Source organism: Bactrocera tryoni, chromosome 1 (assembly GCF_016617805.1).
Source record: "Bactrocera tryoni isolate S06 chromosome 1, CSIRO_BtryS06_freeze2, whole genome shotgun sequence".
In the NCBI taxonomy this organism is placed as follows: Eukaryota; Metazoa; Arthropoda; class Insecta; order Diptera; family Tephritidae; genus Bactrocera; species Bactrocera tryoni.
The window spans coordinates 85,087,920-85,106,512 of NC_052499.1; the positions used below are offsets into that span (position 1 = coordinate 85,087,920).

Genomic DNA, 18,593 nt, shown 5'->3' on the forward strand with positions numbered 1-18,593 from the left:
CATTGGCACCACACAACCGCAGCCACCTTCCAACACTTGCACGTGCATGGCGCTTCACTTGTTGCATTGTTCTTTCAGCTCGTTGTACAACAACACAGAACACAGCTTGGTAGTTCTTTGCTTGCTTTCCGTTTTATTTGCAGAGGACTCGTTACTCATATTTAAACTTTTTAATATTCATGATCCCACTGCGGCGAAAGTGGCTACAACAGCAAAAACAGAAACCAAGAAATGGCAACACGTCGCTAGCATGACTTTACACGTACGCAGCAACACATATGCAGGTACATGCTTGCAACATGTGTATGTATGTATGCATGCACAACTGTTTGTAAGATTGCGCTGGCATTGTTCCTGTCGTGTTGTCGGCGTTGCTGAGCGACTTTGTCGCTTTTGCGATCGTGCGCGATCGATTCAACGCTTTTTGCAACGACACGTTCCGCCGATATCGTACTTGTTGCATGTGTTGTATTTGTTGCTATTGTTCTTAACTTACAATGTATCGGAATTTATTGGTGGTGTACTTCTGGTTGCTTTATTTTATTCCTTTTGCTTGTGATTTCCGGATGACTGCATTGATCTCCATGCGTTGCTCTGCTGGTCAGCTCGCTACATGCGCTGGATCCTGCACAGAATTATAAATTCGATGAATACGGTTCAATACGTCTTTTTGGCCACTGCTTACCGTTGCTGGAGGTATTTTCAAATGTATGTCTGTGTGTGTGTAATTGTAGCGCTAAAACCTCAGTTGTCTAGCTAGGGTGTCCAGCGCATGCGCGGCGTTGCATAAAGCTTTTTCTTATAGTATTTCCTTACTTGTTGTTGTTTTTGTTCTTTTGCCGCTGTGTTGCTTGTCGTTGCTTCCGGTCACGTCCAGCTCTGCTTTAGTGACTTAGAAAACAACAAAGTTTTTCAGTATTGATTTTTGAACCGAAGTGAAAAACGCGGCAAAAGTATTTTTATTAACTCCATGAATATTTATTGTACGAGAATATCAGCTTACAAAATATTCGTGCATAAGTCTGTCATTAAAATAAATTGTAAACGCAATGCTTCAACTATTTGTGAAGCGCAAGTCGCGGCTTTGTGCCTGTCTTGCGCATGTGTGTGTAAATATATGTGCATGTGGTGGTTATTTAGTCATTAGCGATGTATTTATGCAGTTATACTAATAATTTGATGGACTTTCGTAGACTATTAATGGCCTGGCCTAGGCATGAATGAATTCACTTTGAGAGTTATTGTGTACATTTTTATTTATAATTATAACTGAAAAATAATATTTTACCTTATGGTAGTAAATGCGCCAGGATAGTCGGAGGCTGCCTAGGGTTAACTGAAACAATTAATAATAAGCCGAAAATGTTCAGCCTCAATTAGTGACGGCATTATTATAGATCGTTCCTGGGATCAGGATTAGTCACGGAGTGTAAGTATTTTTTGTTTTTGCTGGTGAGCGCTGTCGTCACATGACCTATATTGCATCACCTGACACTGTTCAGAAAGCTTTCAATACCTTATGCTCCCTATGGTTGACGTTAAGAGCTTTATCTCCTCTTGTGTGGCCCTCCTATCTTGGCATTAGTCTGCTAATATAGGAGGTGATTTTCGCTGCCTTTTCTACGGCGTGCTGAATTATTACCCAAAGGGTTAATCTGGGGTCCAGTTTTACGCCTAGGTCCTTACAATATCCTTAGTCGTTTGCGCCACGGCATTGAGATAATCCAGCATTCTAAATTTTTTTTCTGAAGCGTCGACATTTTGGCCCATTTCGCTTTATTGAAGACGTTTCGAACATCTAAAGTCGCTTGTATTTGGAATTTCTACGCTGTGAGACTTCTACACTTTCAATGACGCTTCGGATAGCGCCCAGAGTTGACCTTTCGGGATTAAAACCGTCTGGGTCTGGGGGAGACTCCGCCAACTTCATTGATAGCCGCTTGCAGTATAGGATTAAGTAGTCTTTTAAAGACCTATTCCTTTGTGTCGAGTATGCATAGTGAACGGTCTGTTGATGGCAACCTGGGATCTCCTTTTCTTTTGCCGATTAGACTGCGGGTCGTTCTGCGCGAATTATTTTGACTACTTCTGCTGGGATCCCGTCTGAGAAGGGCGATTTGTTAGATTTACGCTTGCCAGCGGCAGTTGTAGTTCCTCGAGGTTGAAGGTTCGGAAATCCCCCAGAAAGTCTTATAGCCTGTTTTGGTTGCCTGAGTCTTTTTTCGTGCGTGGAAAAGAGTACGTTAACGATGCCATCCATTAAGTCAGGTGGCTTGGTTCGAGCTCAGAGTTTCTTGATAGTATGACCCCACTATCAATAGAACCAATTAATTTCTTTATCCTGTTTGGGAGTATGTTCACATCAGCGAATATGGGAGCTGTTATGCCGATGAGTTCGCAAAAAAGAGTATGAACGGGACGGTGTTTCACTGCCCGCTTTCATCATGAATCTGTGGAGCCTAGTACATTTGTTAGCAATCAGCATTTGTGGCAGTGATGTCTTTCTGGCAGTGAGCAGTGAAACCTAGGCATACATACTTTTGAATTCTGAGCATACCAAGGGTCCGCCGTTTTTACTATTATTTAAAGGCTTCATAGATATATGCTTGAGTATCTAAACTAATCTAATCCAGAATCAGTATCTTGAATAAATCACTTTGATTCTCCTTTCTAATAAACTGATAACTTCGAATATTCCAAACTGTAATTCCAGTTTTATTTTCAATAAAACACTATTGTATTAAATCTCCAGCATTTCATTAAAATTCCAGCAGTTAAAGACTTCCATTGCCATTGCTGCTTATTTATTTAATTGTCACACAGAAAAGTCACAGAAAAGTGTAACAAGGCGTGACATATGTGTGTCTTTAAGTCGATTTATTTATGTACGTTGCGCATGCGCTGCATTTCTTGCAGCTCAAAGCCAAGACTCGATTGCTTGCCAAAAGCAAATACAGTCATTACTTTCAAGTACGATTTTCATTTGTTTCTTTAACTTTTTCCACGCTACCACAACGCTACGTTCTTTTGCGTTTGCGTTTGCGGTTTTGTTGTCATTTGTTGTTTGTGCTCTCTTTGGGCGGCACGCCTTTGGCTTGCAAATTGCATCATTAACATTTAGCATTAAACTTCGCATGTGTGCTTTACAATCGAAATTCGTGTTTTCGTCATTTCATTTCATTATTCGTTTCATTTAATTCCACAACAACAACAACACCCATTTAATTTAACTTAACTTTAAGCGACTCTTTGTCTCGTACTTTATGTGATCGCTTTATGCCTGGAATTAATTGCGATTTAAATGCGTGTGAGTGAGTTTTTGAAATCGTTGAGAAAAATACTGAAATTGAGGGAAAAGCAATCACCTTAGTCATCGGCACTAACAACAATTAGGAGTGTGCGGGGAGCGCAGCGCTTTTGTTTGTGTTGCTATAAATTGTGTTGGTGTTCACTTTTTAATTGGCGCTGACCTGTGGACACGCCCACCGATCGCTTTTTAATGAGATTCGTTTCAATTTCGTTAATTTTTTTCAAAATCGATTTCGGTTGGCAAACAAACGCTCGTTTGCCGCATTATTCGAACATTAATTCGAAATCGTTTAACTACCAAAATGCAACGCCTTAACGACCCGAAGAATGAGATTGTAATCTTCGTTTAATTTACATTTACAACTTTGGGAAATTTGCATTTCATGACCCGCTCGCTCGTTAAATCATTCGCTTATGGCATGAGTATTCCGAGCGACTTACAAGCGTTTCGTTGTTGACGCCCAAACAAACAAATTCTTCCCAATGGCTGGCTGACTCTTGCAGCGACCCATCAAGTGAGGTGCTGAGTTTCCTGTGCTGTAGAACACATGTCGCTCGGCATAAACTACAAAATCATGCTGTACATCACACTTACATACAAACACATGTATAAATGTATTTGTGGCCTGGTATCGGTTGTCGGTGTTGCTTGATGGTGGCGTTACACGAATGTGATAACAAGCTTGTAGTGCAGCCCACTCAAATGTGCCGAATTTTATGGTTTGCCGTTCAACTACATTTGATTAGAGCAGGGAGCAGAAGAAGAAGACCATACAATAAATTTTTGAAGAGTTATAAAGTTCCCAAACGCTGGTGATTGCTTACAAGCTGCACAATTAAATGATTTGGATTTTTCGTTCGTCTTCTGATTGCACCGCATGTTTAACGAAATTGTTATAGAAACCTATTTTATGCGTTCGAAAGCGTCATTGTTGGAAGACGCCTGTGCTGGTGTCTGCCTGCACCGATTGGTTGGGCCAACAGTATCAGTAACGGATGATTGATGATGTGTGCTCTCATGTAAAGGCAATCAAAAATTTTGTGTGGTCATGACAAATGTTGACAGTGTTGTTGTTGGCCACCTTTGGTAAAGTAGTGTGCTTGTGTGTAGCTCGGCGAGGTGTTGACTTTTTAACAACCTGATAAATTAGTTGGCGAGGCGAGGCTTTACGAATCTTGTGAAAAATATTGTGATTGTTTGCAACAATCATGTAAACAAAAAAATTATTGTTGAATAAAATGCATTACTTTGAAAAAATATGCAGCGAATGTAAATTATAATAATGAAGTTGAAATTGAATGAAAATATTATGCCAATAACTTATAATATGTTAGTAAAAAAAAATAAATCAATCAAAATAGAGAGACTGACATTCGGAATATTTCTAAAAAAAATTTGCTCCGGAAACCAATATTTTTTATTAAGCGAGACTTGACTCTTACTAAGAGTAATATGTTTAACTTACTTCACACAATATTTTACTTAACAACTAGGGTATGCATTTTCTTTAACTGCACTTACCGAATCACACTATGAATCAACATATTCACAGTTGTTATTTACAGATTCAGTGAAATATTCTCGCCAAATTTTATTAAGATACCGCAGAGACAAAATCACCAAGTGCACTTCCTTTTTTTTGATGGTCAAGCTTTTCTCGTACAACAGACGTTTTTTGGTTCAAAACGATAAATAAACAGGTAATGAGGGCTAAGTTCGGGTGTAACCAAAAATTATACTCTTGCAAGTTGAAAGAATTAAAGCCAGGGAAATAGCTTGAGATGTAAAACATAAACCAGAGGATCGGATTCTAAGAAGTTTTATATATAGATATACTCTATACAACTCATACACTGGCCAACAAATTCGGCATAAGAGTTGGGTTAGTATCGATCCGATATTATCCATTAACTGTTATCATTAAGATACCTCACATACAATCACTAATCATATGGAGCAAAGTCAGCCGGATGTTGGATAATCCTGGTAATGGTTACAAGGGATATAGGTGAAGTTTTCGCTAAAATTTATGCATTTTAGGTGCAAAGATACACTGCCATGATTAAAACACGCTCTCCCAATTTCATTGAGATAACTCAAATATTTGCTGATATATCCAGCATAAAGTCACCTGGAAGTTCGAAATTCATTATATACGTATTAGGTATATGGGGTTTAGGGAAATATTGGTCCGATTTAACCCATTTTTGAAATACCGACATACCATTGTCAGAGAAGGATTATCTCTGAATTTCAATATACAAGGTCTGTCGCAAACGAACAGAACTTTTTAAATATAACTGTTTCTGGTGGCGCCACCTATTGGTAGGTATATGAAATAAAAAATTTGATCTCTTGTTGACATTTCGTAAAAATTTTAAGACAATTGGATAACTACAATGGCTGTTATCGATCAAAAAGTGACAGCAGCTTTTGGTCATCGGTCGTAAAAGGCAAAGAGCAAATATTAAATTTCGTTTTAAACTGGGGAAAACGTTTACTGAAACTTTTCAAATGACGAAAAAAGTTTATGGTGATCAGTGCCTATCCCGTAGTAATGTGAATGAGTGGTTTAAGCGATTCCAAGAAGGTCGTGAGGACCTCTGTGAGGATCAGAAGTCGGCCGTCTTCAGAAGTCAAAAATAAAGACAATGCTGGTTTGTTTTTACGATTCCGAGGGTGGTATTGTACACCGAGAGTTTGTCCCACCTGGCCAAACGATTAATGCTGTGTTTTACCTTGGTGTTATGAAGCGTCTTTTGTCACGCATTCGTCGTGCTCGACCACAATACCGTGAGGCAGGGTCCTGGTGTCTGTTGCACGATAATGCGCCGTGTCATCGGTCGACGCTTGTCACTGATTTTTTGACAAAAACCTCCATATTAACCATTAACCACTCACCCTACTCACCTGATCTGGCACCCTGTGATTTTTACCTATTTGGAAAACTTCATTTGCCCATGAAAGGACACTGGTTTCAGGACATTTCAGCTATCCAAAACGCGACGACCGATATTCTCAAGAGCATTCCGAAAAATTTTTATTTCGTTATACTAATTGCTTCTTGATTTGAGTACTTGAAAGTGAAAGAATCAAATGGAATTTTACATTGTGTTATATGGAAAGTAGGCGTGTTTGTAGTCCGATTTCGCCTATTTTCATACTGTCATAAAGGAGTGTTAGAAAAATAATACGACTAAATTTAGTCGAAATCGGTTGATCGGGTCAAGAGATATAGAATTTCACCAAAAAATTGGGCGGTGCCACACCCATCGTCCAATTTCCCACCGGCTCCTATAAAGCTCACCAATACCATCTCGGAGGTAAAATTTAATGTCTCTGGTGTAATTAGTTATGGATTTATCGCGCGTTAAGTAATTTTGAAAAGTACCGTTATATGGAGAGTGAGCAGGGTTATCTTCTGATTTCATCCATTTCCACACTGTCGGTAGGAGTTTTTATAATATTCGAGCTTAATAAATTTGCTTGTTGTAGCTTTAGTGGCTTCGGAGATATGTACATTGAACCTATTAGAGGGCGTGTCAACTCCCACTTTTTAAAAAAATTTGCTACTTCGATTCGCTGTGCCAAATTAAAACTTTATATCTTAATTTAGTGCTTAGTTAATAGCGATTTGAGGCCGTGGGAGTGGTTCGATTACGCCTATCTACGAACTCGAAATTTTTTGGTCTCAATATCTACTCATATAGTAAGGTCATTATAAAAATGAGCGAGATTTTAGAAGAAAGTATTCAAAGACTCTTAAAAATTTTTTTCAAATTTTGGCCAAATTCTCTGTGGAAAGTTCTTGTTTGAAGCTTCAGCTTGAAATTGTTGAAACTGCATTCATTTCTTAACAAAATAAAGACTTTTAGCCGATGAAGATTTAAAGTTTCCTCAATGCAAAAAGAAAAACATAACTCTTACGAAATTGTGTGCTTGTCCACCTCGACCACTAAGCACCCAACCATGCATAAGATATAAAGAAATCATAATTTTTAACTGTTTTTGCACATAGAAATATTTATGATTTGCCTTACAACATTGGCTTATGCTCATTTATCTTTAGCTATTCATTTATGCCCACTATTCAATGCTTACAATGCGCAGTAAATGCTATTCTCTAGGTGTAATACCTGTGCATTGCTGCAGTTGAAAATTTTACCACGTCAAATCGCGAAGCCTGACCAAGTGACCCAAACTGTCAGCCATAGATACTGCCATGCGCGTCCAAAACTGCGCGAACGAGGAACTAATGAAACGTCAAATGTGTCAACGACAACAGCAAAAGTGTCACACAAACAATATCAAACAACCACAGCAATACAAACAACATCAACAACAGCAACAACGAGCAAAAACATACAACAGACAAGTGCTTGATTTATTACGCTTTCAAAAAATCACTCACCAATCAGGAGGAGCGGCGGGGGGACGCGCCAGCAGCCGGAGAAAACGCGATTGCATCAGTTGCACACATAATAAGTAATAACTTATATACAACAGCCATGTACATACATATGTATACTCGTATACAAGCGCAGCGCATCGACATTTCGCAAAGCAGGCCGATGCCGGTGAGTTGCGGAGCGGCTGGCGTGGCCTGGCGTGTCGCCATCACTGCACATGACACGATCGTAATCGTAACTAATTTAATTGCCGATTGATGCAAACCACTTGTGGCGCGTTATGTTGCCGCAGCGTAGAAACGATGTTGGCACGACGACGTCAGCGGCTGTTGCAAACGTGGCAGTGTTGCACTTGCCACAACCTCGTTGTCATCATCGTCGTCGACGCTGACGTTGTCGTTGTTGTCATTGCAATATGAACGGAACACGCGTCTCGCCGCCCAATTACACGAACCAGCGGCAACAACTACTTCCAGATATACGAGTATGCCTGCAGGCAGCCTGAAGGTAGAAAAATACACAAAGGCCGCTAAATTAGGAGAAAAGAAAGCAATCAGAACCTCGCCGCGCACCCAAAAGCAAGTCACAGCCGCCGCCAACTATGCGTACTCACACATCACAGCTATATGCGATTATTATGCGCACGAAGTGCATATCAGTATTTCTCTAAGCGGCCCCTCCGGCGTTTTATAGTAATTTTTCAAATCCGCTCAAATCCCATTTACTTAGGAATCGCTACGTGGATCACTTTCGAAGCGCGCATACCACTTCCCTGGCCATCGAAGCGACTTCAGTGACTTCAGCGACTTTGGACGTCTCACGAGCCGCAGTCAAATGGATACCCGCCTGTCGCATAGACCGCCAGACATTCCTCCGCGGCAGTAATCTGCCTTCAAATCCATTGGCTGACTGTCAGCGCCACCCCGCGCACACCGCGAGCCCACTCGGCGTGGCTTAGCCGCCAGTTTGACTGGACTTAAATGAGAGTTTCCTGGCATCCAGCTGCGCGACGTTGTTGAAATTTAATTGCTTTGGCTGTGCATAATCTTCGTGTGCAATTCGTCGTCAACAAAGTACCTACACTGCCAGCCACACATACATATACACGTACATATGCGCTGGTATGTATGCAGATGCCGTCAACGCAGCACGCATTATGATCAGCATTCAAACACAAAAAAAACAACAACGGCGTCGGCGCTCGTCATTGCTCGCATGGGAGACGTTCTGCCGGCATATCCGCAGCTTTGCTGTCGTGGCAGTTGTGGCATTGTGGTTGTGACGGCGACGTCTGCGTTGGCTGTCGCACGGTTGTAAAATGTCTATATGACAACTTAGACAACAAGTCTCCTTGCCACCCGCTAACCTCGCCGCCGTCAATGGGCAACTATTTGGCAGTGATCTTCATCATCATTATTATATTTTTTGTGATTTTTCCGTTTATCATCGCTTTCCAATTCTAGTTTGCTTTGAACCTGCAAGTTTTCGCTCGATTGCCGAAGAATGTTTTACATATTTTATCGCGATTTCGACGAGCCAAAAGTGTGGTTAGACAAATATTACTACAAGCGCTCAATTTTATTGCTCTGTGTTGTTCTGTCTTGTACTACTTTTATGTACTCGGCCTGTGTCTTGCGCTACAAGCAGGTGTGGCAACATTCAAATTGGCTGTATTCATGCTTTCTGCTGTTTCTAAATAGTTTGTGAGCATAGATTTTTATAGATATGATTTTGCTAATACTAATGTATATATGGTACATAATTATTAAAGTATACAAAGTAATTAAGCTGTAAATTAAGAACGTTTTTTTAACAGCGCACTGAAATTTAGGCTTTTCAAATAGGTCGACATTTTTGCAAGCACTGAGAATGCAAAAGAAGTGTAAAGCTGTTGAAATTTGCCTAGAAATAATAGAGATTAAAATATAATTATTTTCTAACCTTGTACTTTGCGTAGCTTGTGGCTACCTCATGATCAAGAAGTCATAATCATCTATAATGACGATTTTTTGTCTTCTTTCTTTAATAAACTGGAGAATTTTTTTATTTCGCTTTGATTAACAAATAAATTTTAACGGTTTATTTGGCATTTCCAGAAGCTTGCAAGAAGAATAAGACCATAGCGGTTTTCTCAAGATTTAAAAGACCACAAAGTGGTGCCACACCCATCATTCAAATTTGACAAACCGTGGGCCTGACAGTGGTTCGATTACGCCCAATTCCGAGCTCTTCTTTTCTTTTTTTGCCAAGTAGGTACCTGCTGACGACGGCCTTACTCCATGGCACTCAAGAGCACAGCCCTGAAAATCCCAGACGTTTTCATAACCAATTGCCAGTGTGGAATGGACGCACTAACCGCCTTGGTAGTATATACATATATATTGGGTAGTCGAAAAAGTCTTTTCGTATTTCTAATCAAACTTAAAATTATTATTTTTTATATCTATACTGTTACATATATGTTTATTTATTTATTATTATAAACATAAAAAAAAATTTTATTAGTAATACGAAAAGACTTTTTCGACTACCCAATATATGAATATATAAATTAGTAATACTGTTTATTTGATTTTAGAATTCATAATGAAATGAAGAAAGCCCTTCCATTCTTATAAAATTTTAATTTTTTAAATATATATATATGAAGTTAATAGAAACTCTCTTAAAAGTAATTTAAAAAATTAAAATTTTATAAGCATGGGAACGCTTTCTTCATTTCATTATAAAATTTCAATATTAAAATGTCAAATTACTACACATTAACAAAGATTAAATAGATTAAATATTTATCTGGACTTTCTACAATAATTGCTACATATTTTGAGTCTTATTGGAGACCTACAATTAAATATTTAAGCCAACCCGCCGCGCTTGAAACCTAAACCCTCCGCAAGTTCCGAAATTACAAACTCCCTTACATTGCCAATGATTTCGCGCAGACACAAATACCTGTGTAAATGCCAATTAACGTCACTTACCACTTACAATTGGCTACTGTATCTGCGCCTGCGCGAACAATGAAAAGCGGAGAGAAACCGCTGCAAATAATTCCAACTTAACGCCAAAGTAGTCGGCGAAAACATGAAAATGTGGCTGAAACAAACAGCAAATTGACAAAATAATTTAACCTCGTTTAACCCAGTGCAAGCTGCCTGGATGCTCTTGTAAAACACACACACACACACGCATACATACATACATGTACACATTTATATATACTTACATATAAGCTTTGTGCGCTTTTACATTCACTTATTCGTGGCTCGTTTATGCGCCCGTTTAATTTAATTTCTGTTTTGTTTGTTTTCTCTAATTTTTGCCTTTTTTGTCATTTCACTTGCAGAAATCGTTTACGCTGATATTGCAGGCGTTGGATATGTACAACACATCGTACCCAGGTAATTATGCGCAAACTATTTAAATGCCACCAAGGCACCGAGGCACCAAAGCAACAGCGGCACCGCGCTTTAGCCCCAGCGCTGGCGAGCGGCGTTTGTGACAATGCGATTAGCCAGCGAAAACAAGCGGCTAAATGGTTCACAAACAAAGAAACAAAAAAAACAACACCACCAACAACAACAACAACTTAAGCTCAGAAATAGTTAAAGCCAAAAGCGCCACTGCCGACGATGGCATTAAAGTTGGTGGCGGTGTTGCTGATTGTGGCGGAATGGCGGCAATAAAAGCCGCAAGCTCTCGCCTGGGCTGGTGCTGAAGCCTTTTGTTGCTATTATTATCATTGTTGTTGCTATGGAATTGTCGCAGTGCGAGGCGTCATTTGGGAGTTTTAATTAGACAACTTTGCCCACTGCGCGCGTTCGCGCCGGTGACAATTCTCCAAATGACTGTACAACAACAGCAAACGGCCAGCAATAAAACCTTACAAAGTGTCTTGGGTTCGACATGAATTTTACAACAACAGTAATGGCAACAAAACGGAATATATTAAGTACTACTCTAGAAAATAGCTTGACTATTGAATTAGTAAAAAAACAACAACAGTAATAAACCCATATATCCCGTATAAAAAATGTTGCCTACCTGCCCGGGATGTGCTGAAAGCAGAAAAACAGAAGACTTAAGCAACGAACTTGCTGACAGCTGACTGGGGACCAACACATTTTCTACATTTCATTACATTTCGCTTCAATGTTTTTATTTTGCTTTCTTTCTCTTCTCTTTTTCCATGTACAATGCGCCGAATTGTTGTTGTCGCCATCGTTGTTGCTGCCGCTATGTTCTGCGTCTCATTTCAATACGAATGTTGGCGCGGCTGTTGTTTGGTTGGGTGGCTGGCGTGTTCATTGTTGGTGTTGTTTGTGTGTTTTGGGCTGGCAATTCACCAAAATGCACCTTTGGCTGTCTTCTAATGTGTTTTCGCCGCTGACATTGTTGTTGCTACGTATGTAACTTTACTTGAACTTGCGCCATTGTCGCCGCGGACCGTTCAATCGTTGATTCGGACAACAACAACAACAACGAAATTGTGTGGAAATGCAAAAAATGTTTGGAAAACAACGATAAACTTCAACTATTTGTTGCACCGCCAACAACAACAACAAACCACCACCGAAAACGCTGCAACCGAAAACCGAACAACGACCAAATCAACAAACAACATTGTAATGGAACCGCAACCGAACAACCACAACAACAACAACAAACTGTGTACAACATACGACCATGCCACACAATGGCTCATCAAATCATAGACTCGGAGAGGTTAATTGAAGAAACAGCATTTTCGGGCGTGATCCTACCATCGCCCGAATGGAAGACATTGGATCACATCGGCAAGAATGCTCGCATTACATATCGGGTCAGAGTGCAATGCGCCGTTACGTATTACAACACGACATGTACGACTTTCTGTCGGCCGCGCGACGATCAATTTGGCCACTACACCTGCGGCGTGGAGGGGCAAAAGCTCTGCCTGCCCGGTTGGCAGGGCATCAACTGCGAGGAGGCGATTTGCCGGCCCGGCTGCGACCCCACACACGGCAAGTGCGACCAACCCGGCGGCTGCGAGTAAGTATCAAACGCCAGTTGGCCACCATAATTCATATTCTCTATTAAATCTTCTTTCATATACCATAAATATGCATACATGTACATACACAAACATTTACATAAATATAAACATATAGAGTTGAACTCTGAGCTGGTGTGTTAAAGCGTTAGTAGTGCGTATAAGAAATTGTTAATTGCCACACCGCTATAATTGCAACAAATTGTGCGTGCCGCATGTGGAAAGTGGGTTAGGTGTCTGTGCGACACTATTCTCGCGCTGCTGTTATGTGGCATTATGCGTTTTCCGCATGCCTTTTCGCACATCTCTAAATAGCTGAAATGCTTCTATGATTGTTGCTGCTATTCGTAATTTCTTCCCAGCTCTTTGGTGTCAGAGAGATATGGGAAATGTCATCGTGTGATTTATGCTTTTAACTGTTACCGTAACGTCATTGTTATGGGAAAGTAGTCGCCTTTTTATTGAAATGAATACTTGAAATAGATAGCATTGCTTTACAGATTCAATTTCATTATTGAAGCATTAATCTTATTTTACGAAATTGTGGCAATCAGTTTGATTTTCGTTGAATTTTTTAAACTTTTGAAAACTTGTAACGAAATGGGTCTTAAGGATAAGATTTTAAAGTATATAAAGATTAAAATACGAATTAGAAAAATTTCAATCAGCTTTTGTATCTTAGAAATCCGTATGATCTTTCTTCTGACCATGTGGGTTAATTTAAACCAAAAATAGAAATGAAATAAAACGAAATTAAATAAAATTAAATATAATATAGTAAAGTAACATAAATAAATGAAAATAAAATAAGAAAAATTAAACTAAATTAAATTAAATTAAAATAAAACGAAACAATTTCCATATCGAACGGCACAGCTTTCAAACGGTCACAGGGAGCCAAATTGGTAATCTAGGAAGAAAAAAGATAAAATAAAAGGGAGAAAAATCGGACGAATACAATTTTCATATATTAACCAAAATATATTGAAGCGATCCATAAGAGATTTTGAGATTCTCAGCTATACGAGGTTTGACAATTAAGTAATGAGACTAAATCTATTGCCGCGCTTGTGGTAAACCTGTGACCTTCAAATTCACTTTCTCTTTTTCCGGCATCCCTCCCCTCTCCATTGATATATGTACAATCGCTCTAGCTTGTTTAGTTCGCCTGCTGCGTCAAGTTGAGTAGACGTGTGGAAAAACGAAATCAAGAGCAACGCGTCGCGATAAAATTTTGTGCCAGATTGGGCGAAACAGCTTCGGAAACGTACGCTAAAATTGTAAGACTGTATGGTAATAGTGCTCTTAGTCGTGCCCAGGCTCACAATGGTTTTCTCCGCGTCGAAGGTGAAAACGATGGGTATTGCCTTTTTGATAGCCGTGGAATCGTCCACAAAGAATTCGTTCCACCGGAGAAAACTGTGAATCAAGTCTACTATTGCCAAGTACTCGAAAACGAGTCAACAGGGTGCGCCCAGACATCGCTCGTAACTGGATCCTTCATCACCACAACGCGCCATGCCACAACGCCCTCAGCGTGTCCCAGTATTTGGCCTCTAAAGGGATCGCCGTGTTGCAACAGCCACCTTATTTGCTCGATATGTCACCCTCTGACTTTTTTTGTTTCCTAAAACAAAATCGGTGGTCAAAGGAACCCGTTTTGTGTCGATTACGGAGATCCAGGTGGCCGTGACGAGGGTACTCGCGGACATCCCAGTCGAAGCGTTCCAGAAATGTTACGAAGCATGGAAAACACGCTGGAATCGTTGTATAGCTGCCCAAGGGGACTACTTTGAAGTGGATGGCAGAGTTGTAGAATAATTTTCAAATATATGGTTTTTATGGAATCAGTCTCATTACTTAATTGTCATACCTCGTATCACTTATGCCTCCACGGCGATTTTCAAGCATTGCTCTTTTAACTTTTTCGATAAAATCGTCATTAATAGAGGTAAAGGAAGGGCTCGTATCAAAAAAAACTATTTCGATGACTTCATGAGCTTTACTTGCTCGCTCCACTTGTCCGTAAAGAATGCTTCCCAATACTAGATTCTATTGAACATTTCAAGCACACTTTGTTGCTCCATTTGTTTTTATAACACTTATTCAATGACTAACAGCACAAAAAGTTGTACCAATCTAGGCACATTTTTATCGATTGAACCAGTCTAGGTTACATTTGATTTGGTATAACACAAAATAAATTAATTTAAATATTGAAACAAGCTTTTTTATTTTTTCTGACATTCCACACAATTATGGAATATTCAACTTTTAGCGCCCAGTTTACCTTTCCTCCACTTTATTAAATTCTTTAGGACACTTTCTTTTTAAATACATTCGACTATTGTTTTATAGATCCCTCCCGAACCTTTAAATATTTATAATTTATAAGAGTTTTGAGTTTGTTTCTTTCTTTCATCTTCGGTAACATCTTACACATTTTATTTTCATTAATGCTACTCTTCTTTTAATGACTCTCTAAAGCCTTTCTTCACCATCACTTATTGCCAAGCTTCGCCTCCCACCCCTCACATGCGCATTATTTGCGCCATCTTTCACTCTACAACTTTATGGAAGGTCATGCCTAGTTGTGGAGAAAGAATTATTCCTTTCTAAAGGTAACCCAAGATTTCTATGCTCTGCAAGATGCACTACAAATAATTGTGATGAAGTCCAATTAATTATAACCTTAGCCACGAAGCAGCGAGTCATCATTTGGGCCTGCAAAGCAATCACTCGCCGTAACTGCAACTGGCGTTGCATTGACCATTTGGCCTTTACGGCACAACAACAAGTATTCTGTAGATTAAAAGATGCATCTTCACTCCCCTCCTCGCCGACGCCATGTGCCATGTGAACGCGTCAAGCCAACAGCACTTTGAGCAGCAACTGCCGATTGGAACTCGGTTCTTTCGCAACTTTTGTTATTTCGCTACAAATTTCCGTCAGTTGGCACGCGGTGCAGCGTGGCGGGGAGGGGGTGCTTGGTGGCGTTGGAAAGTACCACCAGAGCGGAATCACGTATTCTGTGTTACACTATTTTCGAGTTTGGCTACAAACGTTGAATCGTGCATGCCACACTAACTGCAACACACCGCCATTCTGCTATTTCAACTATAGACAGTTGCCACAACTAGACAAATGCAATTACAACAAAGCGTGTTTGTGGAAAAAGTGCGATGCCTTCGCATTGCTGCACCTTTCAGCTGGCTGCTGGTGGACTGCTGCGAGTCCTTACGAAGCGCCGACGTGAATGCGGTAGAAGAGCGCATGGCGTTGTTGTAGCTATTGCAGCGTTACTCAATTTTCTTTAATGTTGCAACATTTTGTTGGCCACAAGTGGACTACAAATGAAAAACCAAATTAAATTCGCTATTAGTGACGTGTTATTGCTGTTGTTGTTTTTGGACGATTTGCTTGCTGAAAGAGGCGGAATGCTCCACCCACTCGGTCGGCGCGCACACGAAACCGATTATTTTTGCAGCGTAACGGTGAGTGCAACAGCAACGGCAACAGCAACAAAAACTAATCACACCGTGCGGGCATCCAGCTGGGCTGCCTTATTGCCAATCACAGTCGCAGCCGAGCGCATGGTGGTGATGAAGCATTCGCCGGCGCTGAGCAAATCAAAGCACAACAACAACAATAGCAAATCGATGGCAAATAACACGCAAGTGAATGCCAACAACGCGCGGCAGTAATAGCGCCGAGCAGCAAATGATCAACAACAATTGTAATAATAACAACAATAGCAACAACAGTAACTGTAGCAACAACGAAATCACCGAAGCGGAACGAACCGACGAATTCGTTCGTTATTGTTGAATTTGCGCATGCGCATGAACAACACCAAAAACATCGAATTGCGCTATGCAACAACACACATACACACAAAGGCGGCTAGGGGCGGGATGTGCGCGTTAGCGGCACAAGCAGCTACAACTGAAATATCGACAGCTCCTGTGGCAGCCAATTGCCCGATTCAGCCAAAAACTGCTGGGCGCTTACATTGATGGCCCGTTGAGATGCCCTGCAGCTGCTGTTGCCACCACAGCCACCACTGCGAAACGGCAGCTACAACGGCAGCCGGTAATAAAAAGAAATCGAAATGGCAGCGAGACACATTAGAAAACAACAAAAATGCACAAAAACATAATGACAACAAAATAACAGTGAGCAAGGGCTTTGTGCGATTGCGACTGCGACTGCGACTGCGCAAACGCTGAAAACAACAGTTAAAACTGCAAAACACAACAAATGCCGCACAACACGCGGCAAATAGCACGCCAGGTATGCTAAACGCCGCAGCAACCCTGCGGATCCGCCAATACGCGAATGGAAATGCTGTTGACGCCGTTGTGTGGCAACTTGTTATATTTTTGGTGCTTTTGCTATTGGCATTGTTGTTGCTGCAGCGCCGTTTTGTTCTCACTGTTGTTATTGTTGTTACTGTTATTGCTGCTATTATTATATTAACGTTGCGATTTGAGCCATGGCAAATCTTTTGATTATTTCCATTTCGATGTTTGTTGTTGTTAGTTGCTGTTTTCGTTTATTGGTTGTTTGTTGCTGTTGTTGGCTGGAGTTTTGACATGAATGGTTTAATTTGTTGCTGTTATTGAGTTAACGGTACTTTGATATTGCTTCCTTTGTTTTACTACCGCTCGTACCTTGATTTCTTTTCAATTATTACTTGCCACTTCGCACATCATTGTTGCAACATGTTGCTGCGTTCTAATCGGTTGCAGAAAAAGTTAATTGCTTCTACTATTTGCTGCCAAATTCTAATTTTTTTTCCACTTTAACTATGTATGACCCATTTCGGCGAGAAAATCAGCCAAATTAATTATATTTGCACTGAAATGGATACACAAAAATTAATTAAATTAAACGTTTTCGATTTAACAACGGGATTTACGGTTGTGCTCAGGTGGCAAGATCGTCTACTGGGAAGGATGATGAGCAATTAACAAAAAAAACCTTATCTTTGACTGCACCGAAGCTATAATACAAAAACAATACAAAAGATTCAATTCAGATTCATTCCAATAAGAGCTCAATACCGTCAAGTCTTCTGATCTAAACAATTTCGACGGATACTGCATTATTGCCTACTATCTAAAGCAAGCCAAGTTTCGAAGAGTTATCTTGTCAAATGAAAAAGTTTTCCATACACTTTATTCCGATCGTGTTGTTTGTATGGCAGCTACTACTATGAGCAAAAAATAGTAAAACTTTCTTCATAATTTTAAAATTCTAAACTTATGCTTCAAAATCTATGTGGTCTCCCTATCCCTAATCTCAGAATGGCCTTCAATGCGCATAGTGATTCATTATTGACTCAATATGGTTTCCCCGGAGTGTTCGCTTGAGTTTGTTGAATAGCCGGAAGTCACACGGACCTAAACCAGGCGAATACGGTAGTTGCGGCATGATATTGTTTGAAAATTTGGCGAAAAACTTACGAAGATTCAATGCAGACTCGGTGCAAATGACGCATAATATACAAATAGCATTGCTTATTAACAGTTTGGCCGGTCGCAGGGAATTCACATCTCGATAATCGAAGATAACTATCAACATAACCTCGATTTTGACTTGCTTTGACGTGGGTTTTCGGCTTCGGCTAACCTTTGCCACGATATACGGCGGATTGATCGCCTGTTTCTGGGTCGTAAGCATAGATCCAAGACTCATTGCCAGTAACAATGCGTTTCATAACATCCCGATAGTCGGAAAGTATGGTTTCACAGACGTTAACGCGGCGCTGCTTTGCAAAAAAAGTTTAGGGAATTTGGAAACAATCGAGCTTAAACTTTTCTTAGGCCTAACTAATCTT

General features: G+C 40.2%; 1 protein-coding gene across 2 annotated transcripts in view; it reads left to right on the plus strand.

The window, feature by feature from the left end:
- Positions 1–18,593, plus strand: part of LOC120782666 (protein serrate) — a 96,049-nt gene that overhangs the window by 41,445 nt on the left and 36,011 nt on the right. For both annotated transcript variants that reach the window (XM_040115045.1, XM_040115046.1), the window contains 2 exons: positions 11,066–11,120; positions 12,435–12,750. In XM_040115045.1, the coding sequence (XP_039970979.1) occupies positions 11,066–11,120; positions 12,435–12,750 (371 nt within the window). The remainder of the gene's footprint in view (positions 1–11,065; positions 11,121–12,434; positions 12,751–18,593) is intronic.